At 38.4% G+C, this 27,187-nt stretch overlaps 1 protein-coding gene across 1 annotated transcript; it reads right to left on the minus strand.

Moving 5' to 3' along the window:
• LOC137946249 (potassium channel KOR2-like) lies at positions 1-27,025 on the minus strand. Its single transcript, XM_068792472.1, has 12 exons — positions 26,814-27,025; positions 26,023-26,244; positions 25,881-25,944; positions 25,424-25,763; positions 2,483-2,778; positions 2,304-2,384; positions 2,126-2,224; positions 1,821-2,042; positions 1,504-1,692; positions 1,326-1,401; positions 766-1,060; positions 1-203 (listed from the first exon to the last, which is right to left on the minus strand). Exons 1-12 carry the CDS (start codon positions 27,005-27,007, stop codon positions 119-121), a joined length of 2,163 nt encoding a protein of 720 aa, XP_068648573.1. The 5' UTR covers positions 27,008-27,025; the 3' UTR covers positions 1-118.
• Between the last annotated feature and the right edge of the window lie 162 nt (positions 27,026-27,187).

Below are 27,187 nucleotides of genomic sequence, written 5' to 3' on the forward strand. Positions count from 1 at the left end.
ACACACTTATAGTAACTTGGTTTGAGTAGTTTCTCTTAAGAGTTAAAAGATTTGGATAGCTAGGTATACAGCCTCTTCTAACATAGTTTTGATACTCTTCTAGTACCATTGAAGTAGATTACCTTTGTGTAGCTTGCTCCAAAATCCTCACCAAAGGCTTGCTTCCGCATTTTCTGCCTTCATCAAGAGGGGTGTTTCCCCATCTGATATTGAAATTAGTAAAGGCAAATAAATGAGTAAATTCTACTTATTTTAAGTTCATTGTAGGAAAAAGATATAGTAGTTTTTGAAAAGATGGCCTCCAATGAGCCTAACTCAACTAGCAATCAAGCTCCCCAAAAATGTGAGAAAAAAGAAATTTGGAAGATGATTCCTTAAAGGGTCGATTTGGAACCCCATGGAAAAGAAAAGAAGAATTTGACTCTTATTATTCCCAAAAATAGTTAGTGAAAAAGAGAATTTAATTATTATCTCATTTTTACTAATTATGTTTAGAAATAATAATGGTCAAATTTTTATTTTATTTTGTTTTCTTTTTAAGGATTCCAAACAGACCCTAATGGCAATAAACTTGTTAAGAATTGAAACGATAAGAGCTGTTTGTTCTACGTTCATCATGTGTGATTATTAGTGTGTGAATAGGTAAACAAATTAAAAGTTTGAAAAATGATTTCGGACTCGAAATCAGGTGAAATTACTAGCTTATTTTAAATGAAATGTCTAATAATAATAATAATAATAATAATAATAAACAAGATGATATACCTATCTTTGGATTGGACATTTGCTCGGAACTTGATCAAGATGCTGGCTGCAACATGCAAACCCTCCGCAGCAGCAGTATGTAGAGGTGTTCTTTGATCATAGTTTTTGGAGTTTGGATCGATTCCGTTTTCTAAAAGACGTTTCAAAAGATCGATATTACTCTCCATCACCACTTTACAAAGATAGCTTCCAGCTTCTTCCAAACTCAGATTTGCACCATTTTTCACCAGAAATGCAGCAACTCTGTCATGCCCAGCCTTCACTGCCTCCAGTAATGGTGAATTACCAAACTTGTCTGTATCATTAACATGAACAATACTTAGATACTTAAAAAGATAATACATATAGAATAATAATGAATGAATAGTTACCGACGTTTTACATTCATCAAAGAGATAAGATTTTACAAGATAAACATTATCACTAAGATGAGTTTACAATACTTCAGAGTTATAATTTGAGACGATCTCAAATTTTATCAGCTCTTATCTTTATCTCTATTGATTCAAAGAACCATAAAAGTAGTGGTAATAGTAAAAATCATTATTCGTTTCATGCACCTGTGCAGTTGACATTTGCTCCTTTTTGGACGAGAAATCTCACTATATCTTCATATCCTCTAGAAGCAGACAGATGCTGAAATAGCCATTTAAGAAGATTGATGAGGAACAAACCCAAATAGGAGAAATTTTTTTACTCTAATTTAACTTCAGAAAGAACAAATGGATGATGAAATACAAGTGCAGTTCTCCCGTCATAATCTGTCTTGCTCGGATCTGCTCCTGCACTGATCAAGTCCTTTAGATGATTCAAGTCACCGTGATAAGCAGCACTGTTCACTCCCAGTGCCACTTCAGATTCTTGCTTCATGATAAGATACGTTATATCCGACTCCAGTTGCCTGATTCTTAGATCTGTGTCCTTTCCCTGTCGATTGTATAATAAGGAAGCTCTGAGCTCATCTCCCTTTTCGAACATTTCTTTCGTTTCAAATAATCAGAATAAGTAATCCATTTTAAATTTATTATAGAACTTCCTTAAATTTAGAACAGTACCTTGAGGAGATTGTTGAGAATCTGGCGATTATCCGAGAAGTAACGCTGCAAAATGTTGGTCAAGGACTGTTTCTCCACGCGCAGAAGTCTACACAGTTCACTGACTCGAACTGTATATGGCTGGGGAATGCTGCAGAGAACAGCTACTTCACCAAATATACTATGGGGCTCAAGCATTGCAATGAATTCTTCAGATCCATCTTCACCTGTTACCACTTCTTCCTGCCCATTAAGCCAAATAATCAATCGTTCCCATCAAATTCAGTAAGAACATTAACTCAGGAAAAACAAAAACAAAGAATTACCAGACGACCATGAGATACAATATAGATTTGATCCACCGCACTTCCTTGCTCAAGAATCACTTCCCCAGGAAGGAAAAACTCCTCGTTAAGCTTCATAACCTGCAGGGATTGTGAAAAGAACAGTTTTGAACCTTACGGAGGTAAAATTTAAAAGACCCAGAAATTTTACTTGACGTACGAGCTGGTTTAGGAAGTCGTCTGAACATCCTTTAAATATTGGGACTTGCTGAACTGTCTCTCTGTACAAGGTTTGAGAAATCTGTGAAGTACCAGAGGTTCCAAAACATAAAAATGGAGTACGGAAAATTTAGAAAAAGAGAAAGAACTAGGTCGTTTTTCAATGGAAGTGATGGTCACCTTTGCTCGAACGGCCACCGGAACGTCGTCGAGGATGCTTGGATTGGTGTAGGTACTCTCGTACTGCAGTTGAAGATGCTCTTTAATCTGTGATCTGATATCTTTGCCCAGCTTGTTTCGATTCATGTATCGATTCAGATCTGTCATTTTATCTCGAAACCTCTCAGTATTAGAGCCTTTTACGGTAAGTGCTGTCATGTTACCGATCAAATAAGCCCCGAGTATCATGTCGAAGGAGACGTATATCATTATGAAAATCATTTCTCTGGTGTTCACTGCATGGATGTCTCCGTAGCCTGCATGGAAACGCGTTCACAAATCCTCAGCTTACAGATTTGTTATAAAATGGGAGAAAATCTTTTCTCATCACATCACCATTTTGAGTCACAGAGGAGATGTAACACCTATTTTTGGCAAGGGAGTATCAAATCTATCTCCATTTGGTAATTGCATTAAATATGGAAAAATGGAACCTTGAAATAGAAGAGAGAAGAATGAGGGAGAAATGAAACTTCGGTAAAAATAAAAATTTATTTCTAAGTATTGATAGCAATGAGAATTCTCAGCAGGCAATGTCTTTCTAGTTCCTAGAACCCCTCTGTAATGATCAGATGCGTTAATCACTTCAGCAATCCTCCTTACACAAAGACAACCAAGAAGCATATAGTAAGATCTGCTCACATCCAAACTCTGTCCTAATGTTTTCATCTTATCATGATAGCAACTGCTAGATCAAGTTGGTCATGAAAGAAATAACACTCCATTAATGAATAACAATAAGAGGCACCAAAATCAAATTCGATTTTAGCTTCTACCTAATTTTCTTTATTGGGTAGAAGTCAATATAGAATATAGGAATGAAGAATAATATTGCCGTGATTAATATTGATGATGTATAAGTTATTTATAGAATTACACAGAGAGATTGTAGGTGATTAGGACTCTACAATTTGAGTCTATCTCTACTTCAATATCTAGTTATCTTTATCTCTATCATTATCTTTATGTCTATCACTATGTTTATTTCTATCTCTATCATGCCCCTTCAAGATGGAGCTCCGAGAGGAGAGATGAGAGTCCAATATTGATCTTCAAAAAGAGGAAGCATGTTCTTAGAAGTGGTTTGGTAAGAGCAGCGACATTGGTAGTAGCTGAGTAGAGCTGTGACACTGAAAGCGGTTAGGGCATCGTCCGGAGGAAGAGCAGCGACACTGGAGGTGGCTGGGGTGGATGGAATCGCATCGTCTGGTGGAAGAGTAGTTGCACTGATGGCGGCTGGTGCGGACGAAATTTCATCGTCAGGTAGCAGAGCAGCGGCATTGAAGGCGGCTGGTTCAAATAAAATTTTATCGTCAGGTAGTAGAGCAGCGGCAGTGGAGGCGGCTTGTGTAGACAAAATTGCATCGTCCAATGGAAGAGCAGCGGTACTAGAGGCGGCTGGGGCGGATGGAATCACATCGTCCAGATAGGATGAAGAAGATTTTTTTTAATAAAAGAAATGTCACACATGTGAAAGCCCATGTGCAAAGTGGGACAGTGCGTCCAAGGGGTGGTCGGCGCTATGGCTGGAGGGACGAACGGCGGCGACGGCGAGCGGCAGGCTGCAGTGGGGTTGACCAATTTCGGTGATAAATCGGTGACGAGAGAAGAGAAAAGGAAGAGCGGGGGATTCTGCGTGGTGCCGACTGGCTGGGGGCAGTTGACACTGTGGCCAGAAGGGCGAATGACGACGACGGCAAGGAGAGCATTGACGGTGATGACGGCTGCGGTTCTCTACGGTGAAGCGGGGGTGTCACAGGATCGTCAACGGGCGAACGAGCAAAGCAGAGGGTTGGAACTCAGGCTCGCCGCGTCGGCGTGGAACTACCTATTCTGGCATGGTAGCTAAGCGATGGCACAGAAGCCGCTGTCGTCTGTTTGGCCGACGACGAAAGCTGAGGGGTTCGGTGAAGCGGCGACGACATGGTCGTTTTTTTTTTTTTTTTCAAAAATTCCCCTGGTGAGATTGCACAGACAAAGGGAAAGAAAATACTAGGTTTGGGCGGTGACAGTGGGTTGCAACTACGGAGGCTGCTTCCGATAAGGATATCCAACGACGATAGACTGGTTCTAATTAATTGATCGAAAGCTATGATACCATATAGAATATAGGAATGAAGAATAATATTGTCGTGATTATTATTGATCAGGTGTAAACTATTTATAGAATTACATAGAGAGATTGTAGGTGATTAGGGTTCTACAATTTGAGTCTATCTCTAATTCAATCACTAGTTATCTTTAGTTAATTACTTCAAAAGATCTACATTAATGGGCATAAATCCAATCCTAATCTCATTTTTTTTGGGAATTTTTTTATCTGAATCTACTAAATAAGGCTTAGATCCATCTCAAAATGATTAATTACTTTGGAATACTTACCATTCTAAGAGAGAAAGAAAAAAAATTACCCTTCACCAAGTCAATCTGTGACTTCACACGAGCAGCTTCCAAAAGTGCAGGTCCTCCTCCTGCAACCAATCCAATCTCAACACTTCTCACCTCCAAAAAAGTTCGCACGAGTCTGCCACACTGAACGGTTCGTACAACCGATACCCATGTATTGAAAGCTGATCACTCAGAGCCATTTGCAACAAAGAAGACCTGCTGCAAGCTTCCTTAACCAACAAGAAGTGGGAGAGTCACACTTATGTCCACTTCACTCCAATAACTTAAATTCTAGCATATAAAAGGATTTTGACTTAATAAAGGATCGATAAAATAACTAGAGAGATCTTAAGAGCATCAAACACCAAGAGCCTAAGCATCCCAACAGAGTCCACAACATCCTCAAAAGCCTCACCCACACCTTCAATCTCTTCCACACTGAGCTTATAGATTTTCAATCTCTTCAAACATGAAAGTCTGCATCAGTGCGCATATAGATTAATGCATGAGGGGGGCGGAGTGTGGAGATTGTGCACGTTGTAAGCGGTATTGTTTCTTTGCTGCACAAAATTACCTTGCTTGTTCTGGTTCTTGCTATTGCACTGGTACTAATATGTGGCTTGAGCTTTGCTCGCTGTTCGTGTTGGCTTGAGCAGCAGGTTAGGGTTAAGCTTTTTGGTGTGATTTCCGACTTCAACTACTTAGTCGGGGATTACAAGCCTTGCTCTCTTCTTACCTTAATCCATAGAATGAGATGGATAAGCATGCATTGCTGTGAGCACAACATCTGCTCTTCCAAAGTAGGATTTAGGAAGCGCAGACTCGAAGCCCTAATCAAAGTCCTTTCGAATCTTTCATTGGGTACCGGGTTTACAGCCATTTGAGAGTCTTTGGTTGCCGTTGCTTCCCATAGCTTTGACCATACACAAGAAATTGCAGCCGCTCTCTACACCATCTCTCTTTCTTTTCTTTTTTTGTTATGGCGATAACCAAAAAGGCTACAATACATGAGCCTTGATCTGGCCATCAGACGCCTCTATGTCTCCAGAAATCTTCATTTTCACGAGTCGTCATTTCCTTTTGCAGGTATCTCCAATTCACTGCCTATGCCTACTCCGCCACAAACTTCTATTTAAGTTGAATTGGTGGATCTGCTCCAGTACTATAGCAACCAAACTCCTTTCTGGCAAGGGCTTACTGTGTCTGTAGCCGAGGAATACTAAATCGTAGGTATGTGTTAAGTTTTTGATTGAACATGGCAATCTCCTTTGAAACAAACCTAACAGAAGGGGCATAAGCACACAAAGGAAGACAATCAACAAGTAATTTTGAGGGAAACTTATGCAGCAAAGTCTATCTATGTGTGCTATTCTAGAATGTGGGACCACAACTATGAACAACGCACTAATCAAAGGGACATCAGTTGAACAAAATCCGGGCATGATGTTATGTTACCTAAGCAATAAAATGGGACTTTTGGGATCCTTTCTTCATTTTCATGACATTTCAGCAATCTTTCATAGGAAAGAATAGTAGCACATTGGATATGAAAAGAAGAGCAACATAAAGCCTCAAATAGTCAAGCACTAGGCCCTAAAGCGAATAGGTAGCTTATAAAATGATAGAAATGAATTACTCTTTAACAGATTGGTCTCAGTCTTGTTAGTAGTTAGTTCGGAAGCTTTGATTGACCATATCAATCCCTTCCTTTATCACCGTCCCTCATCAGCTTGAAGAGCCCCCTGATGGGGCAGACAAACTAACCTGTGGGCAGTCCTCTATACTTTTTTGGCACTGCTAGCTGCCTACTAGCGTTTTTGAGATTGGAAGCTGTACATAGCACTGAGCTAATCTATAGCTAAATCCTCAATTTGAATGGAGCGCGTCTTAAATGAGGTGTCATCACAGGTCGAACATTAGGGGAGCTCCCTGGAGATTGGGCTAGATATAACCTAGACTAACCACCTTCCCCCTCATCTTCATAAAGGAAGTTTCCCCTTAAAATTCCTATGAGCCTTTGTTTTCTTTTAGTCAGGCAAGAACTTAGATAGCCCTGAACGGAGTTCTAACAATCATAGTAGCTAAAGGAACTTGATTTGTTTACCCCACCGGGATTTTTCCTTTATTTAATAGCACCTTTCTTGTTTACATTAATCCTAAAGAGATAAAGAGAGGGGGCGGAGCCCCCCTCTCGAGGGTGTAGGGGTGGAGCCCCTGCTAGGTTTACAATATATTATCTGTTGTTTCATTAAGGGCGGTTTGAAAATTTTACTCTTGTATTACGGTTGCCCTAGTTTCCACTTTATATTTAGGGTGCCGCTATTAGGGTTTGATTATTGTGGAGAATCTTGAGTTGCGGCCCGAGGAGAGGTTAGAGAAAAACACCTGTAAGTGTGTACGATTTCTCTTATCAAGTATTTAATCTTTATAGTGGATTACTGTAGTGGTGGAAGACAAGACGTAGGCTCACCTTGAGGCGAACCTGTACAAATCTTATTGTGTATTTCCATGCTTGCTTTTTTTTTCTTATGCGTTTATTATTATTGCTCTCATTAGTTTGGAATTAGGGCGTCTAATTCCTTACAAGTGCTATCAGAGCTTTGGTTTGTGATTGAGATCAATGGTAGGCGAAAAAGGATTGACACTAGGAATCAACAAGTTTGTTGGTATAAATTTTGCATTTTGGAGGATGCAGATCGAATATTATCTATACTATAAAACGCTGCACTCACTACTTCTAGATATGAAACCAGAAGGTATGAAAGATGATGAGTGAAATCTTCTCGATGGACAATTGTTGGGAGTAGTCCGGTTAACACTGTCGAACAACGTCGCTCACTACGTGGCGTAAGAGAAAACCACAATGGGGATGATGAGTATTATGTCAGATATGTATGAGAAGCCTTATGCAAATAATAAGGTACATCTCATGAAAAAACTATTTAATTTAAAGATGACAAAAAATACATCAGTGGCAACACATTTGAATGAGTTTAGCACAATTGTCAATCAATTGGCTTGGGGTCAGATTAAATTTTATGATGAAGTTCATGCCTTAATTCTTTTGGCGTCTCTACCAAATTGTTGGGAGCCTATGTGGTTGCGGTTAGCAACTTTGTAGGCAATGAAAAGTTGATCTTTAATGATGTTCAGGATACCATTCTCGTGGAGGAAGTTTGTAGAAATGACTCTTTATATTCGGGGTGCCTCTATTATGGTTTTATCATCCAAGGAGCATCAGTTGCGGCCAAGAGAGGTTAGAGAAAAACAACACCTATAAATGTGTGTGATCTCTCTTGTAAACTATTTCATCTTCATAGTGGATTACTGCAACGGCGGAAGATAGGACGTAGTCTCACTTTGAGGCGAGCCTGTATAAATCTTGTTGTCTTTTTTGTGTTTGTTTTTTCCTTCTCTTGTGTTTATTATTATTGTTCTTGTTAGTTTTGAATTAGGGCGACTAATTCCTAACAACATCAATATCACTCCCAGTTCCACCACACAACCATGGGTGTATCAGTTGGCTTACATCCAAGCATCTCGATTTTTTTGTGATAGAATTTTACCATGCCTGGATTGAAGAACTTTGATCCCAAGGAAGTACTTGATAAACCTGAGGTCCTTGGTTTGGAACTCCTTATTTAGGTCTTGTTTAAATTTCTGAATGCCACTAGGATCACTGCTTGTAATAACAATGTCACCCACATATACTTCCATAAGAATGTTTCCCTCAGTAGTGCTTTTGGTAAACATTGATTGGTCACTTTTCTTTTTTTCTTTTTAGGACTATAATATGTAGACCTTCAGGCTAAGAGTGATGGAGGAGAGAAGAAAGAAGCAGAGATGAAACAAGAAGAAGAAGAGAGAGTGAGAAGGAAGAAGGAGGAGAAGGGTGGCAACTAGAGAGGTGAGATATAGAGCACAGTGAGATGAAGAGAGGGAGAAACGAGGATTGAGTTGTAATATCTAATCTTCCCCTTTAAGCTTTATTTATAGTTGAAAATGATACATCAATTAAAAGTATGCCACTTACCCTAGTAGGTGTGAATGAGAGACAAAAATCATAGAGTTATTACATCAATGACATTAAAGCTTGATCATATCTTCCAACAACTTTCATAGAAATAGCCTTGGGAGGGAGAATGTTAAGTTATGGAGCCTAATCAATGCCCTACGCTGAGTCGGTACACGGATCATTAAGGGAAGTTTGAGAATTTTACTCTTGTAATGTGGTTGCCCTAGTTTTCTCTTTAAAATTTGGGGGGGGGGGGGGGGGCGCTGGCTATTTGGGTTTAATCACTCATCATCTCGAGGAACATCATTAGTTGAGACCGAGAGAAGTTAGAGAAAAACACCTGCAAGTATGTGTGATTTCTCTTGTAAACTATTTCATCTTCATAGTGGATTACTGCAGTAGCGGAAGACAGAACGTAATCTTATCTTGAGGCCAACCAGTATAAATATTGTTGTCTTTTTTGTGCTTATTTTTTCTTCTTCTGCAATTATTATTATTGCTCTCGTTAGCTTGGAATTAGGACATCTAATTCCTAACAAGCGGTATTATAGCTTTGGTTCATGATTGAGAGTTATGGCTGGCAGAGATGATCATCACTTGGAATCAACAAGTTTGATGGTATGAATTTTGTTCTGGAGGATGCTGATCGAAGATTATATATACAGTAAAAAGTTGTATTCAGCTCTTTTGGATATGAAACCAGAAGGTATGAAAGATGATGAGTGGAATCTCCTTGATTGACAGGTGTTGGGAGTAGTTTGGTCAACATTGTCGAAGAGCGTCTCTCATAACGTGGCATCGGAGAAAACCACAATGGGGATGATGAAGATTCTGTTGGATATGTATGAGAAGCCTTCCATAAATAATAAGGTACATCCCATGAAAATAAACTCTTCAATTTAAAGATGACAGACAATACATCAGTGGCAATGCATTTGAATGAGTTTAGCATGATTTTCAATTAATTGACCCTAGTTCAGATTAAATTTGATGATGAGGTCCGTGCTTTAATTCTTTTGGCATCTTTGCCAAATTGTTGGGAGCCTATGAGGGCTGCGGTCAGCAACTCTGTAGGCAACAGGAAGTTGAATTTTAATGATGTTTGGGACACCATTCTTGTAGAGAAAGTTCGTAGAAAGGACTCTAAAGAATTGTCGACATCTAATTCTGCCTTTAGTGTCGATACTAGGGGCAAGAACTTCGAGAGGAATTCCAACAAGGGCAATGGTAGAGGGAAGTCAAGGAATGGTTGAAGAAAATCCAAATTTGAAAGGAATGTGGAGTGTTGGAATTATGACAAGTCTAGTCACATAAATAAAAACTGTAAAGCCCTGAAGAAGATGAAAAGAAAACCGATGCTACAAATGCGATGACTGAAGAACTACAAGATGTTTTACACTTGTCAGTTGATAGCCCTATTGGCTCTTGGGTGTTAGATTTAGGAGTTTCTTTTCACTCCATTGTGCACCATGAGATCATGGAGAATTATGTTGTTGGAGATCACCGGAAGGTGTATCTTGCTAATGGAGAACCTTAGATATTTTTCAGTATTGGTAATGTTAATTTGAGTATGTCATGCAAGTCAATGTGGAAAATTCACAAGGTGAGACATGTACCAAAATTGATGCGTAATTTGATCTCAGTAGGGTAGCTTGATGATGAAGGTCAAAATGCGACTTTTAATGGTGTTGGCTGGAAAGTCACTAAGGGAGTCATGTTTCTTGCACGAGGAGTTAAAATTGGAAATCTTTATATCACTTCCAGTTGCAAAGACATGGTCACAATTGCTGATGTTGTTAATGATTTTGATTTGTCGCATTATAGGCTCGGTCACATGAGTGAGAAGGGAATGAAAGTACTTCAGTCCAAAGAGAAACTACTAGGGTTAAAAACTATAAATAACAGTTTGTGTGAAGGTTGTATTTTTGACAAATAGAAAAGGGTTAGCTTTTCTAAGACTAGAAAGGAGCAAAAGATATCAAAATTGGAGTTGGTTCAGATAGATGTGTGGGGGCCTTAACTGTTATTTCCCTTGGTAGTTCTAACTACTATGTGACATTTATTGATGATGCAAGTAGAAAGGTATGGGTTTATTTCCGAAAAAAGAAATATGATGTCTTTGGTACATTCAAGAGATGGAGAGCAATGGTTGAGAATGATACAGATTTGAAGGTGAAGTGTTTCCAGTTAGATAGTGGGGGAGGATACATGGATGATGATTTCAAGTGGTACTGTGGTGATAATGGAATCAAGATGAAGAAGACCATTCTTGGAAAACCTTAATTGAATGGTGTAGCTGAGAGGATGAACATGACCTTGAATGAGAGTGCGAGGAGCATGAGATTACATGCGAGATTGCTAAAGATGTTTTGGTTTGAGGCTATTAGCACCGCTGCCTATTTGATCAACAAAGGTCCTTCAATACCATTGGATTGCAAAATACCAGAAGAGTTCTGGAGCAACAAAGAGGTAAACCTTTATTTTTTGAAAGTTTTTGGTTGTGTTTCTTATATTCATACTGATTCTATTGTTTGAAGTAAAATTGATGGTAAATTTAAGATATGTTTCTTTATTGGCTATGGTGGTACCGAGTTTGGTAATCATTTCGGGGATGACCAAAGTCATAAGGTTATTAGGAGCAAGGATGTGATCTTCAATGAAGGTGCCTCATATAAAGACATGTTGAGAACAGTGTCTGACAGTACAAGTGATTAATCCAAGAAGTTAGAAGTGATTCAGTTGAGAGATCTTCTAGTTATTGAGATAGAGAATAGTGCTCAGGTAGACCAGCAAAACATACCCCTTGAAGTAAATCAGAACATTCATGTGACTGAACTCAGAAGATCTGCCAAAACTTGCAGACAACTACGGAGGTAGACCCCTGCACTGAATTATATTTTATTGACTGATAAAGGTGAACCAGAGAATTATGAGAAACTTGTGCAAGCTGATGAATCAACCAAGTGGGAGTTGGCCATGAAGGATGAAATGGATTCACTATTATCCAATCAGACATGGAAGTTGAATGAGCTATCAAAAGGGAAGAAGGTCTTGCAGAATAAATGGTGTATCGAATAAAAGACGAACATGATGGTAGCATGTGCTACAAGGCAAGACTGGTGGTAAAGAGCTTTCAAGAAAAAGAAGGCATTGACTACATTGAGATTTTCTCTCCAATAGAGAATTGACTACTATTAGAACAGTGCTTGGACTAGTGGAAAATATAGACTTGCACTTAGAAGAGCAGTTGGATGTAAAATCAACCTTTCTTCATGGTGATTTGGAGGAAGAAATTTACATGATGCAATCACAGAATTTCAAAGCACAGGGAAAGGAGAAAATGGTGTACAAACTTCAAAAGACCTTGTATGGTCTTAAACACGCTGCAAGACAATGTTATAAGAAGTTTGACACCTTCATGAGTAGTACTAGTTTCTTGAAGTGCTAGGTGGATCATTGTTGTTATGTGAAGAAGTTAGATGACTCCTACATCATCCTATTGCTATATGATGATGACATGTTGATAGCAGGTGCTTGCAAACATGAAATAGATAAGTTGAAAAGGGAGTTGTCCAAGAAGTTTGCAATGAAGGATTTGGGTGCTGCAAAACAAATTCTTGGGATGAGGATTACAAGGGACATTGATGTCTTGGAATTGTCACAAGAAGAATATGTGAAGAAGGTGTTGAGCAGATTCAACATGAATGATGCAAAACCAGTGAGTACTCATTTGGCTATCAAAGGAGCAATCACCTTCTACAGAGTAGGAGCAAGCCAATATGGCCAATGTGCCTTATGCTTCTACTATTGGCAGTCTCATATATGCCATGGTGTGCACTAGACCAGACTTAGCTCATGTAGTCAGTGTTGTGAGCAAATATTTGAGTAATCCGGGTAAACAACATTGGGAAGCAGTGAAGTGGATTCTCTAGTATATGAGCGACACTGCAGAGTCAACCTTATGTTTCAAAAAATCAGACTTGGGATTACAGAGTTATGTAGATGCTGATATGGTTGGAGACATTGATGGTAGGAAGAGTACCACTGGATATGTATACACATTGGGTGGTACAATAGTTAGTTGGGTCTCTAAGTTGCAAAAGATAATTGCTCTTTCCTCTACTGAAATAGAATATGTTGTTGTGACCAAAGCCAACAAAGAGATGGTATGGTTGCAGTCTTTCAGGGAAGAATTAGGTCTCAAGCATGAAAATAATGTGTTTTATTATGACAGTCAGAGTGCTATTCATTTAGAAAATAATCATGTTTATCATGCTATAACAAAGCACATATAGGTGCATTATCACTTCATCAGATCGGCTCCAGAGGATGGAGTCTTAGCACTTGAGAAGATTCAAGGAACTCAGAATCTGGCCGATATGTTGACAAAGACTATTACGATTGAGAAATTGAAGTTGTGTGCAACTTCAGTTGGACTTCTCTCTGAGGATTGAGAAGTTGTTGCCATTGTAGAGGAGATATTGATGATGTATTAGTTACAAGTGGGAGATTGTTAAGTTGTGGAGCCTAATCAATGCCCTACACTGAGTCGGTACACAGATCATTAAGGGTAGTTTGGGAATTTAACTCTTGTAAAGCAATTGCCCTAGTTTTCTCTTTAAAATTGGTGGGCGCCACTATTAGGTTTTAATCACTCATCATCCTGAGGAACATCATTAGTTGTGACCGAGAGAGGTTTGAGAAAAACACCTGTAAGTGTGTGTGATTTCTCTTGTAAACTATTTCATCTTCATAGTGGATTACTGTAGCGGTGGAAGACATGACGTAGTCTCACCCTGAGGCGAACCTGTATAAATCTTGTCGTATTTTTTCATGCCTGTTTTTTCTTCTACCACAATTATTATTATTTGCTCTTGTTAGCTTGGAATTAGGGCGTCTAATTCCAAATAGAGAAGCCTTGGGAGGTACCATTATAGTCTTTATTTTCTGAAGTAAGTAAAAGTCTTCTTTAGAAATAGCTTTCTTTCCTTTGATTTTTATCGCCATTAGTGGTGGAGACTTAATTTGTTGTAACCTAGTTGGGTTTGTCATGAATTTTCTAGCACGTCTCTACTAAGTGATTTGTGGCTCCACAATAAGTACTTACCCGATTGTCATGTTGGGAAGAGTTTTTGTCTAGAACTGCCTCCTCTGCCACAGACTCCTTTATTATTTATGCCCCGACCCCTATTCCTGAAAACATCTATTACTGGAGTACATAGCTAAAGAAACATTAGTGTGCAAAATAGAGGATGGGTCTAGGATACGTATCTGTTAAGTTGTGGAGCCTAATTAATACCTTAGACTCTGTCACGGATTGAACTTTGCGATAAGGTCACAATGGGGGTTGGAAAGGGGGCAAGGAACCCCCGAGAGGGTCCACGATATATTGACAGTTGTGTCCTTAAGGGTAGTTTGGGGATTTCACATTTGTAATCCGGTTGCCCTAATTTTCTCTTTATATATGGAGGCACCATTATTAGGGTTTTATCACCTTGATGAGGATCATTATTCATTCGAGGGGCATTGATTGCAGCCGAGAGAGGTTCGTGGAAAATAACACCTGTAAGTGCTTGCGATCTCTCTTGTAAACTATTTCATCATCATAGTGGATTACTACAACAGCGGAAGACCGGACGTAGTCTTACCCTGAGGCGAACCTGTATAATCTTGTTGTGTATTTCCGTGCTTGCTTTTTCCTTCTTCCATGTTTATTATTATTACTCTCATTAGTTTGGAATTAGGGCATCTAATTCCTAACAATGTCAATGTAGCTGATACATCATCAAAGGAAGGAAGGGCAATGGAGCTAAAAATTTGAGATTTAGCTACTTCTAGATAAGGTTTGATATTAGCAAGGCAAATAGCAGTTGCTAGAGCTTCTCTTTGTTCCTCCTGGACCACAATATCTTTAGAATAAGGGTAAACAATCTTCCATTCTTGAGTAAGTCATCTGAATTGAGCAAGATAGTCTTGTATATTCTCCCCTTGTTTAGTATTATACATTGCTTGAAACACTTTGTCTAATTTTTGGAGACTATTAGCACTGGAGTGTAACTTGGCACAAGTATCCCACACTTGTTTAGTGGTCTCGAGATGGACAACATTTTTGGCAATATTTTCTTTCATGTTGTTGATCATCCAGCTAATAACTTGTGTATCTTCTTTAAGATATTTCATGTATATACTATCTTCTTCATCCACCGAAGGAGGGAGCTTACTTAAGTGACTCAGCAAATCTCAAGTAATTAGGAACTTTCTAGCCAATTGAGACCAATTTAAGTAATTAAATAGTCCCTTTAAAGGAACCATAGTGATTCTACGTAAATCACTTTTTCCTGAAACTGTAGCACTTAGCTCATCAGCCGTATATGAGCTTTGAGAAAATATTGGCTCTGAACTCCTTTTGCAATATAAAAAACTAGAGGAGAATAATATGCTGTTGATGTAATAAAAATTGGTTAATGCTGCTACTTGAATAGAGACCAGATGCACATGAAAAAAAAAAAGTGTCTGCTGATAAATAATCGAATTCAAGATGAGTAATATGCTGCTGTTGTAGTAAAGGTTGGTTACTGCTGCTACTGGAATAGGGACCAGATGCATGTCTCAGAAAACTTAAGAGCAGTTGCTAAAGAAAAACTTGCTGCTTGTGCAAGATACCACTTGCTACTGCTGTAATATGCTGCTGTAAATAAAATATACTGCAAGATAACACTTGCTGCTGTGACGAAACATTCTGTAATCTCCAGGTACTCGAGGTATAATTCCAGAACCAAACAAGTTCTGAAACTGAGCAGGAAAAGATCAAGTGCTGTACTTGAAGATAAGATATCCTGCGCTTGTAAGAATCACTACTGTAATGGACGTCTAAGAGAAATAATTCTAATTACAGAATAGGAGTAGAATATGGCTCCTGCAATAATAGACGTCAGAGAGAAGAGATTACAGAACCAAGAGAGTTCTGAACTTGAGCTAATCCAATATGTAATGTTAGACTTACAGTGAGTAGCGGCAAGGATTAGAAAGATAGAATCTTCTCCTAGAAAGATCTAAGCTTCGAATCCTTTGAGGACAAGAGTAAAGTATATGGATCTTTGGTATAACTAGAAATGCCAAGAAAATAGAATGATATTGAAGGATTTGAGTAGACTTAACCTTTTTCTCTCTAAAATGGTAGATTTGGAATTTCAAGTGAGAAAACCTTTTGTTAATGCTCTAGTATGCCAATAAAAGCTCAATTATCGGTCCCCAACAATTTTGGAAGCCTATTTACAAGATTCTTACCTAAACAATAATCATTTTTTGTTCGTTTACGAAAAGCTGAAAAAAATGTTAATTGATCCATGAAAATGTATGATCAATAAAATATGTATAATTACTATACTTTTTTTTAGTTCCCTAAGCCTTTTGATTGACCGAGGCATCAATGAACAAGTTTTCAACCCTCTAAAAACACATCAATTGATCATACCTCATCAATTAAGTGATCATACTGAATAGAATAGGCCAAGGAATGTTTTGTATGATCGATCATGCTATAGTAGAAGATAAATCATGCTTTATAAATTATTCCTTGTATTATTTTGTATGATTGGCCATACCTATGCAAGATGATCAATTATAGATTCTACTAGATTGCATTTAGGAAGATCGATCATGCCTACAACCAGTGTGCCAAATTGAAATTTAAGCATGATATAGGCCATGGATTTAAACTTTTTTAAATCATTTGTATGCATTGATAAAGCATGGTTTTGAAGAAATTACATGCCCTAAAGCTCCAATGCTAATAAATACCTTAGAATTGAAGTCTAGGGTTTAGGGTTTAGGGTTTGGTTGACTATCCTCTTAAAAAAATAAGAGTTCTTGAGATTTTTCTATATGACATGACTCAAGATCTTCGAATCTTCAAACATCTTTATAGGTGTTTCCTCAAGATTACTTGGCAATTCATCTTTGCACGAGGTCTTATATTGATTTTATTAAATCTTCTTCATGGGCCTTGATTTTATCTTTTGAAAGAAATGCATCTGAAATGTTTGAATTGTAAATATTAGCTCAAATAAGTTAATTTTTGTCATCATCAAAATATGAGAAGTAAGTCCACCTAGGTCAACACTTATATCATTGATATGAAGATCCATAGACCAAATTCTGAGGAATCTCCGTACCGTCTCAGGAAACCTATATCAATATAATTCTTGAGAGATTCCAAATGTCAACCTATTCACCGAGTGTAGCAGCCATTATGAAAGGGGAAAGGTTCCACTTGAACCAATGCCAAAAGGATGAACTTGCAAGGGAATAAATGAACGAATTTCCGTATGCTTTAGTTGTTGGAAGCCTTATGTATGTCCAGATATGTGTAAGACTAGATATTGCAGTTGCAATTAGAATTAATGTTGGAAGATATCAAAGTAACCCAAATATGGATCATAGGAGAGCAACCAAAAACGTCATGCAATATCTACAGGGGATGAAAAACACAAGCTTACATATCATAGATCTAATAACTTGGAGGTCATGAGTTATTTAGGTTTGGATTTTGGTTGTTGTGTTGATTCATATAATTCAACATCAGAATATATCTTCCAACTTACTGGTAGGGCTATGTCTTGGAGAGGTGCAAAATAGACCTTAGTTGCTACTTCTACCATAGAAGCCGAATTTTTATCATGTTTTTATGCCACATCACAAGGTATTTGGATGAAGGGTTTCATATTAGGTTTTGCATAGTTGATTCTATCTTGAAGCCATTGACAACATATTGTGAGAATTTAGTTGCTAGCGTTCTTGGCTAAGAGCAATAAAAGTGCTCATTGAACACATTAGTACTAAGTTGATGATTGTTGATCCTTTGACAAAAGGCATGCCACCTAAGTTGTTTTAGGATCTTGTACCCACATGGGACTATGTTCTGCATTGTCACTTACTAATGTATTTCCAATGAAATTCTTAATTATTGCTTTTTTCTCTGAATTATTCCTGTTATGAGAATGACAAACACTATTGTGAATCTAAAATGAGCATTTGAGGTTTGTTCATAGAGTAAATACCACATTTGAGAAGGAAAATTACAATGTAATACATGGAAAGTAATACTTGGTTTTAGAGGACATATGTTATGGTCCCTGGTCATGGATTTTGTAACACAACGCTATGGGGAAGGATATAGTGTTGAGTCCTACGATTTAGAACAAGAAGAGAGGGAGATAGAGCAGATTCTTTGAAGGGAACTTGGACCTTTGGGGTTCGTTGAGGAGAACTCCAATCCCTGGTTTAAGTAAATCAAGACTTGATCTTTCCCATTTCTTACACCCCTAAGTAGGGTTCACGCTAACAAGGTTCAAGAGCACAAAAATTAAAAATATGCCCCTCCATGACACTTCACTTGAAAATTAAATTAACTTAATGACTAAGTAACTTAATGACTAAGTAATTGACTCAGCCACGATGCCTCTGAATGACTCGGCCAACTATTGAGTCCACAACATTTGCACCTCCTTCGAGGAAGAGCTTGTCCTCAAGCTCGAATTCGGGGGTAGGCCTACTTGAAGTTGTCTAAGCTTTCCGAAGTAGCTGCTGCTGGTTTTGTATCGGTCCACTGGACAAGAACCTCCCACTAGGCATTAATAAGTTGGGCACGCAATACAGAGGCTGGAGAAAGAATAACTCATCCTTTGTCCACCAGAGGAAGGAAAGGAGTTGGAGGTGTTGCACCTTTAAATGGTTTAAGGAGGGATACATGAAAGACATCGTGAAGCTTGGCATTGGCTGGAAGGTGTAGCTGATAAGCAATCTGTCCCATTCGCTTGAGGAAAGAAAATGATCCAAAGTACTTGGGGGAGTGTTTATGGCGCTACTGGCCAGCAAGGGAGTGTTAGCGGTGAGGTTGCAACCGTAGCCATACGTAGTCACCAACATTGTAAGTGATGTCCCGTTGACCCTTGTCATATAACTCCCTCATATGAGCTTGGGCCATCTGGAGACGACCAATAATAACTTGTAGCATCTGGTCACGACCAAGGAGGGCTTGATCAATGGCTTCAACTCTGGAGCCCTGAGAATAAGAGAGAAGGCAAGGTGGATCTTGGCCATAAAGAACTCGGAATGGAGTGGCCTACAAGGCTGTGTGGAATGATGTGTTATAGCAATATTCTGCCCATGGTAGCCATTCAACCCATTGTTTAGGTCGATCACCCTCAAGGCACCGTAAATACATCTCCAATGTGAGATCAACCACCTCGGTTTGGTCATCGATTTGTGGATAGGAGGAGAAGTTCAGTTTGGTGCTATACAGACGAAAAAGTTCCCTCCAGAAATGGCTGGTAAAGACCATATCCCGATCACTGACAATAGATTTCAGAATCCCGTGTAACCGTAGAATGTTCTCAAGGAATACATGTGCCACTCCGGAGGCCGTATAAGGGTGTGCCATTGGAATAAAGTGAACATACTTGGAGAATCGATCAACCACCACAAATAACATTGATTTTTCTAACGTCTTGGGAAGACCATCCAAAAAATCCATAGAGATATCGACCCAAAATAGTGTAGGGAGGGCGAGTGGTTGGAGGACACCAACTGGACTCAAGTGTTCAGCCTTGTTGCATTGACAAACTTGGTAGGCTATAATGTATTCAGCAATGGTTGTCTTCGTGGCCTTCCAATAAAAGTCATCTCGAATGCAATGCAACATTTTCTGGATACCCTCATGGGCGTTGTCATAGTAGTCAGAGAGAATTGCTGCAATCAAGGAGGAAGTGTGAGGTAAGTAAATACAATTTTGTAGAGGATGAAATTATCCTGGATGGACCAGTTCGAGTCATAGCCCCTTTAGTAATCTGTTTGTGCAGCTCTTGAAGGGTGGAATTATTTTTAATTTCCTCTTTAACCAATTCTAATAGGAGAGAACGAGGCTGGCTCATTGCATAGACGAGCTACTAGTCCTCCCTGCGCCTAGACAATGCATCTATTTAACTTACCAGCTCGATATTCCATGGAAAAATCGAACCCCATCAAATTAATGATCCAGTGTTGTTGTGGAGAAGTAGTAAGGCGCTGCTCAAAAAAACATTTAGACTATAGTGATCTGTGAGTATGAGAAATGCACATCCCCACAAATAAGGTCGCCTATGTTGAACCGCCTTGGCCAAACCGATCAGTCCCCTTTAATATGCTGCCAATTGATGATACCTTTCTACTAATTGTTTGCTGAAAAAAAGCAATGAGGCGGTTGTTTTGCTAAAGGCTGTCCCCAATGCCCCCATTGGACGCTTCACACACCACAAAAAATAATTCATTGAAATCAGGTAGTTGCAGAACTGGGGCGGAAGCGAGTGCTTGTTTGAGAGCTTGAAAGGATAGTGATGCCACTTCACTCCAATTGAAGGCATTTTTCTTTAGGAGGCTGGTCAATGGTGCTGCTAGGTATCTGAAATTCTTGATGAATTTTTGATAGTATCCTGCTAACCCCAAGAACCCTCTCTAAGTTGAAATAGTTTGAGGTCTTGGCCACTCTGAAATTGCTTGAATATTTTCTGAATCCACGATTACCCCTGTATCTAAAATAAAATGGCCTAGATAGGCCACATGTGGCTTGGAAAATGAGCATTTTGAGTGTTTTAAATAAAGTTAGTGTGTCCGGAGTAATTGAAATACAACCCATAAATCCTCTAAATGCTTGTCCCATGACTTGTTGTAAATTAATATATCATCAAAGAATAAAAGCACAAAATTTTGGAGATAGTCACAGAATACCTCATTCATTAATGCCTAGAAGGTGGATGGGTTGTTGGACAACCCAAACAGCATTACCACAAATTCAAATTACCCGTGATGAGTGCGGAAGGCTATTTTCTCAATGTCTGTTAGATGCATTCTAATTTGATGGTACCCAATCGTAAGTCTAATTTTGTGAAAACCTGTGAGCCATGCAATTCATCAAGGAGTTCATCCACCACTGGTATAGGAAACTTATCTTTTACGATTTTTGCATTCAATTTTTTATAATCCAAACAAAAATCTCCACGTGCCATCATGTTTCTTAACTAGGAGGACTGGAGAGGAGAATGGTGACAGGTTGGGTCGGATGAAGCTTTGTTCCAACATTAGTATGCATTGGCGTGTAATTTCATCCTTTTGGAGGTGTGGATACCTATAGGATCTGACCACCACTACATCTGATTTGGCTTTCAAGCAAATTCTATGATCACAGTGCCGCCAAGGAGGCAGCCCGGAAGGCTCCTGAAACAAGACTGGAAACTCTTCCAATAATTTCTCTAGAGTGCTGCCCAGTGGGTTTTGCTTGTGAAGTAGGTGGAGTTGTTGTGCCATTTCAGCTTCTCTACCCTGTAACATTACTTGGCGTCCTTCAACCACAAAAATCATAGTTAAGGCAACAAAATCCCACAAAATTGGGCCCAAAGTTAGCAACCATTTGATTCCCAGTACCATATCAAATCCAGCTAATGGTATGACAAAAAAATCAGTATTAAAGTGAGCGGTACCAATAGAAAACTTTACCGTCTTGTTGTCCCCATAGCTAGGAACTTTATCTCCATTTGCAACTGAAACTGAGGCAATTGGATGAGGCTGGATATCAAGTTGAAGATGTTTAGCTACCGTCATGCTTAAAAAATTATGGGTACTTCCAAAGTCCACTAACCCCACTAGAGGTTGTGCTTGAACCATTGCCCGCACTTGCATTATTTTAGCGGACTTCTGTCCAGTAATTGCTGGTTCGTTCTCCTTTGGAGGTTCTTCAGTCGTGTCCTCTTCTTCCAATGTATCTAACTCCAACCAGAACAATTTTTACATTGGTGTCCTGCCGTGTAAGGTTCATCACAGTTATAACATAAGTTCCTTGGCCTTCACATCTCAAATTTGTTTAAGTTTTGTATATATTGGGATGTTGTACTGTTGGGCTTTGTATCTCTTGCCAAACCATTAATTGGAGTATTTTTTTGCAGAGACACTGTTGGGAATGATACCAGAGATGAAATGTTCCTCCCTCCTACCAACCAATCATCAAAATTTGAATTTTCTGTTTTAGCTAAATTCATTGCTCAGCCCAAATCAACAGGTGCATGGTGCTCCACCTCCAACTTCAAAGATTCATTAAGACTTGTTGTGAACCAACTTATATGTTGGTCGACTCTAACCATCATGCTTGCTCTAGCTAATTTTCTTGAAACTGTTTTTGATAAATTTCCACGGATCCAGTCTATCTTAATAAAACCAAATCCCCCAATGGGTTGCTGTATGCTGGCGGCCCAAACCGTATGGTGCATAGCTCCTTAAATTCTTCCCAATCTAATACCAATCTCTCCAATTCGACTTGATGAAACCATAACTGCGTTGCATCAAGCATGTAGAAGGCGCCCAAACCCACCTTATCAAAGTCTGTTGTTCCTTGATTGGAATTTTATTTTCACATCTGTGTAACCAAATTAAGGGGTCATCAGCCCCAGTGAAGGTGGAAAAATCTAATTTTGTGTACTTGGGCATGGAACCTCCACCCTACACAGGGAAATTTGTGTGCCCTACAGACTGCTCTCCCTGTTAGCTGTACGAGTTGTCTTTCATCCTTCGATCAGGGTGCCAATTTATTCCAGCCACTATCTCTAAAACCCTACTCATGATTTGTTCCATCTGTTGTCCGAGTCTGGTCTCCCATGCTGCCATTCACACATCATTTTGTGCGTTCATATCTCTGATTCTCACCTCATTGTCTCTCTGCATCTCTCTGACAATGGTTCTCAGCTAGTCACTACTGGATGAATCATCCATGTTACCTTGCTCTAATACGAAGTTGTTATGGTCCCTGGTCATGGATCTTGTAACACACCGGTGTGGGGAAGGATCCAGTGTTGAGTCCTTCAATTTAGAACAAGAAGAAAGGGAGATAGAGCAGATTCGTTGAAAGGAACCTGAACCTTTGGGTTCGTTGAGGAGAACCTGGTTTATGTAAATCAAGACTTGACCTTTCCCATTCCTTACACCCCTAAGTATGGTTTACGCTAACAAGGTTCAAGAGCACAAAAATTATAGATATGCCCCTTCATGGCACTTAACTTGAAAAGTAAATTAACTTAATGACTAAGTAATTGACTCAGTCACGACGCCTCTGAATGACTCGGCCAGTTATTGAGTCCACAACAACTTACCGCCATGATTCATGTGATTTCTCCTTGTTTCAATTTGAAGTAAGTTTGAGCCAAGTGGGAGAATGTTAGATTGGCTCGACTTTACCTTCAGTTGGTCCCACTGCCTGGGCTCATTGAATCAGTTATGCGGTTCCAAATGGTTACGCTTCCCTGATGGTGTGAAGCATATATTTTGAATAAATCCATTCAAAGTCCTCTCTCTACGAGTTTCCACTATGTGCCATCAACAGAAGCTCATTCAGGAACAGAAACCATGTGGAATTTTCTCGACAAAAAAAGTAACCTTCTAGCCATTTCTCCTTTATGTAAAATCACTATGAAGTTGTTTCACACAATGGAGATGGAATTAGAACAATACTTTCAAAATAAAAAGGTAACCAAGTAATAAAAAAATAAGGAATAGCCTTTATCCATATTTTTTTTGTTTAATAAATGGTATATGGATAAATTGGTAATCTTAACTGAACTCTTAAATACTTAAATTTTTTTATCCCAATGATGGGAATAGTAGAACATATAATCAGGTCAGATAAATCAGTATGGAGACGTTTGGCTCTTATTTCTTTTAGGGCTTTTACCAAAATACCAGTTCGAAAAAACTTATTTATGAAAACAATGACAACCTCAACTTATTTGCAAAACTACCGAACTTTGACCGGTCCACTGTATATGTGGACAATCAAAAGCGACACGTAAGCTTTGACAACTTACGCGTCGCCACATTACCAGTGCGATACAGTAGATTAATACATCATCTGCCACGTCAGAATAGTTGACACGTATTCTGCCATGTCATTACATGATAAAATTTTGAATAAATTTAAAAAAAATCAAATACACTTTTTATTACCTTATATCTAAAATAATAAATTATTTATTTTTTAATAAACAATTAAAAAATTAAATCTTACTTATTTAACACCATTTAATATCAATTAAAATATTTATTAATTAAAAAAATATTTTTACAATTTTTATTTTTTCATATTTTTAAAAATAAAATAAAATAAGTAAATTAATTAGATTTAAAATATATATAAATTAAAAAAATATAAAAAATTTATTTTAGAGTTTAAAAATACAATTTATTTGTATACTTTTTATCACCTTATTTACAAAATAATAATATTTAGAAATTTGCAATATTTATAAATAGAAATAATCTAACTCTTACCCAATTACTATGTATTTAAAATATTTATAAATAAAAAAAATTTACTTTTAAGTCTTACCCATATATTTTCCATTTAAAATATTTATAAATTGAAAAAAATTTACTCTTAAGTCTTACCCATATATTATGCATTTAAAATATTTATAAATTAAAAAAATATAAAAAAAATTGTTTTAGTGTTTAAAAATATAATTTATTTGTATACTTTTTATCACCTTATTTAAAAAATAATAAATTATTAAAAAATATATTATTTAATTAAAAATCTTACAAAATTTACAATAATTTTAATTTGGCTGAAATTTCATTAACATAAAATCAGAAATTAAACAGTAAATCACAAAAAAATCAATACAGTAATTAAACACCTAAATTCAAATCAATATTATAATTAAATACAATAATTAGATTCAATTAACAAAAACCCTAAAACATCACCCTCCTAAATTGGACTCTGAAATTCAGGTTTGGAGGGTGAGTAGGGCTTTGGTTTTGAGAGAAGGGGAGGCGAGATGATGAACAGAGGGGAACGGAGAAGAAGAACGAGAGATGAGGCTGAGACGAAGAGAGAGCGGTTGAGAGGGGGGCGTCGAGGGCGAGGCCGAGCGGCGGCAACAAGGGAGCGGTCGTGGCCGAGCGGCGGCAGTAGGGGAGAGGCGGCAGCAGAAGCGAGGGCGAGAGGAGAGGAGAGGCGTGGAGAAAGATCGAGGAAGAAACATTAGAACGAAAAGAATATAACGGAGGGCTTACGTGGAGTGAGTTGATGTGGCGAGATATGATGAGGCAAAGAGGGAAATTGATAATGACGTGTCAGATGAAGTGTAAAAATAATGATGTGGCAGCCCATGTGCTCAACTACTATACCGCACTGATGAGGTGTTGACACGTAAGCGGTCAAAAGCTTATGTGTCGCCTTTGACTGTCCACATGTATTGTGGACCGGTCAAAGTTCAGTAGTTTTGCAAATAAGTTGAGATCGTCGTTGTTTTTATAAGTAAGTTTTTTCAAACTGGTACTTTGGTAAAATTCCCTTTCTTTTAATACTTCATCTACTTTTGAATTTCTCCATTATTATATTTGCATTAGTAATCAAACATCTATAAAAATAAAACATAATATGGTGATGATCATTAAGAAATATGAACTGAACTTACCGACTGTGGCCATGGTGACAATGGCAAAATACAGGGACGTGATATATCGTTTCCAGAAATCAATTTCCCTGAAGTTGATATACTTGTAATCCCCGAGTTGCAGGCTTCCGATCCATGTGTAACCCTCTCGAGCCGGCGCGATCGTCGTGGCCAGGTAGTAGAAGATACACGCCGCCGTGTGCGTGCAGTACAGTTCGACGGTGATGAGTTTCACAATCCTGGTGAACAAGTAATTGATTCTGATGTCTTTCTCCAACCTCTTGAAGAACTCTTTAACCTTTCTGGCTCGATACAGTCGAACCCAGATCAGGCATCGGATTGCTTCGCTCCGTCCTGTCACCTGAGACACAAGGTGTTATTAAGTGTTATTTTAGTGCTGTGAGTTATATTTTTCCATCACAAGACAGATTGCTTTTTCCTAATCCGTCTAGTTCTGTTTGGTAGCGTAGCTCCCTACCGTGTAGATGAAGTCCCAAGGAAAGCAACCGAGAAGATCCAAGACGAAGCTACTCTTTGCGTAGCTGCGGAAAGTGCAGGCGTTAAGAAGTTCTTTACAGAAAATTCTGCCATCTGCGCAAAGGATTTAGCAGAGGACTCACCGCATAGCGATGCGTTTTCTGTCGTAGACCATTTTGTAGCTGTGGAGATCTCTGTAGGCCACGAAGAACTGGAGAATCACATCGGCGAAGAATACAAACTGGACGCTCTCCAGGTTCTGGAGGTGCCTCGGTAAGCCTCTGAAGAATCCAAACTCTACTGGGGTGAAGAAGGACGAGTAGATTGACCAGATGAATATTATGTTCACCCAACATTTATACAGTCTGCAATTGAAAGATACTTGATCAGTTTTCTCTTTGAGTTTGCTGATACGAACTGCTTATTTTAACTAAACAAAGAAAAATAAAACTAGGATCATCTGGAAATGGGTAAAAGATTCCAAGTGTTTCGTTTCTTTTTCTCTTTGTTGGAGTAGTGACAATTTAATGTTTGTAGTAGAATTACTACTTGATAATTTGTATTCATTCAGCATTGTGGTGTGTTTGTACAAAGAAAAACTCACAGATAAAATACAAATAAATTTTTTTATGTTTAACCCAGAAACTTGATGACTTTTGTGGCAGTTTTTTAATGGAAATATTTTCATTTAATTTCTCTTAGTCTGACAAGAAGTTAAAGATGAGAAAATGAGTTTTATATTGTTCTAATAGCAGGGAAACAATGGTAAAAGTAAGCTGATAAAGCACAAATACAAGAAACTAGTAAAAATGAATTCATTTTGAATGTGTTGTATCTCTGCTGTCTGAAACCTGTGATATCTGCAATTTCGATCTCTTGTGTAAGCAGAACCACAGACACAGAAACGTCAAGAAGTAGAGGAGACGGGGATCACCTGCCATTGGGGTTTATCACGAAGCCTCTGTAGCAGTCTTTGGGAATTCTCAAAGCACTACTGCTGTCCCACTTGTTAATGGTCTTCTCCAATCCAAACTCTCTCGTGAACAAATTTAACCTGCTTCCAACAGAGCCTTCCAGATTGTCCCTTATTTCATTCAGCTCAAACTCTTCTTGTATCTCCTCTCCCATCTCTTTCCTTCTGCTCCTCCCACTCATCTCTTCTTGGTGACAATTGATCCAAAAAGACTTCCTTATCTTGAGATAGAGAGAGAGAGGCTTGTGTTTGAATAGTGTTTTCTTAAGTTATTAATTGAATGATTGTTTTGAGTTGGGATGTGCATCATGGCCACTAACTCGTGATATTGGTAG

This window comes from Aristolochia californica, unplaced genomic scaffold (assembly GCF_029961685.1).
Source record: "Aristolochia californica isolate CCGP_79_NKW_82.1479 unplaced genomic scaffold, dmAriCali1.0.hap1 SCAF_12, whole genome shotgun sequence".
Classification (NCBI taxonomy): domain Eukaryota; kingdom Viridiplantae; phylum Streptophyta; class Magnoliopsida; order Piperales; family Aristolochiaceae; genus Aristolochia; species Aristolochia californica.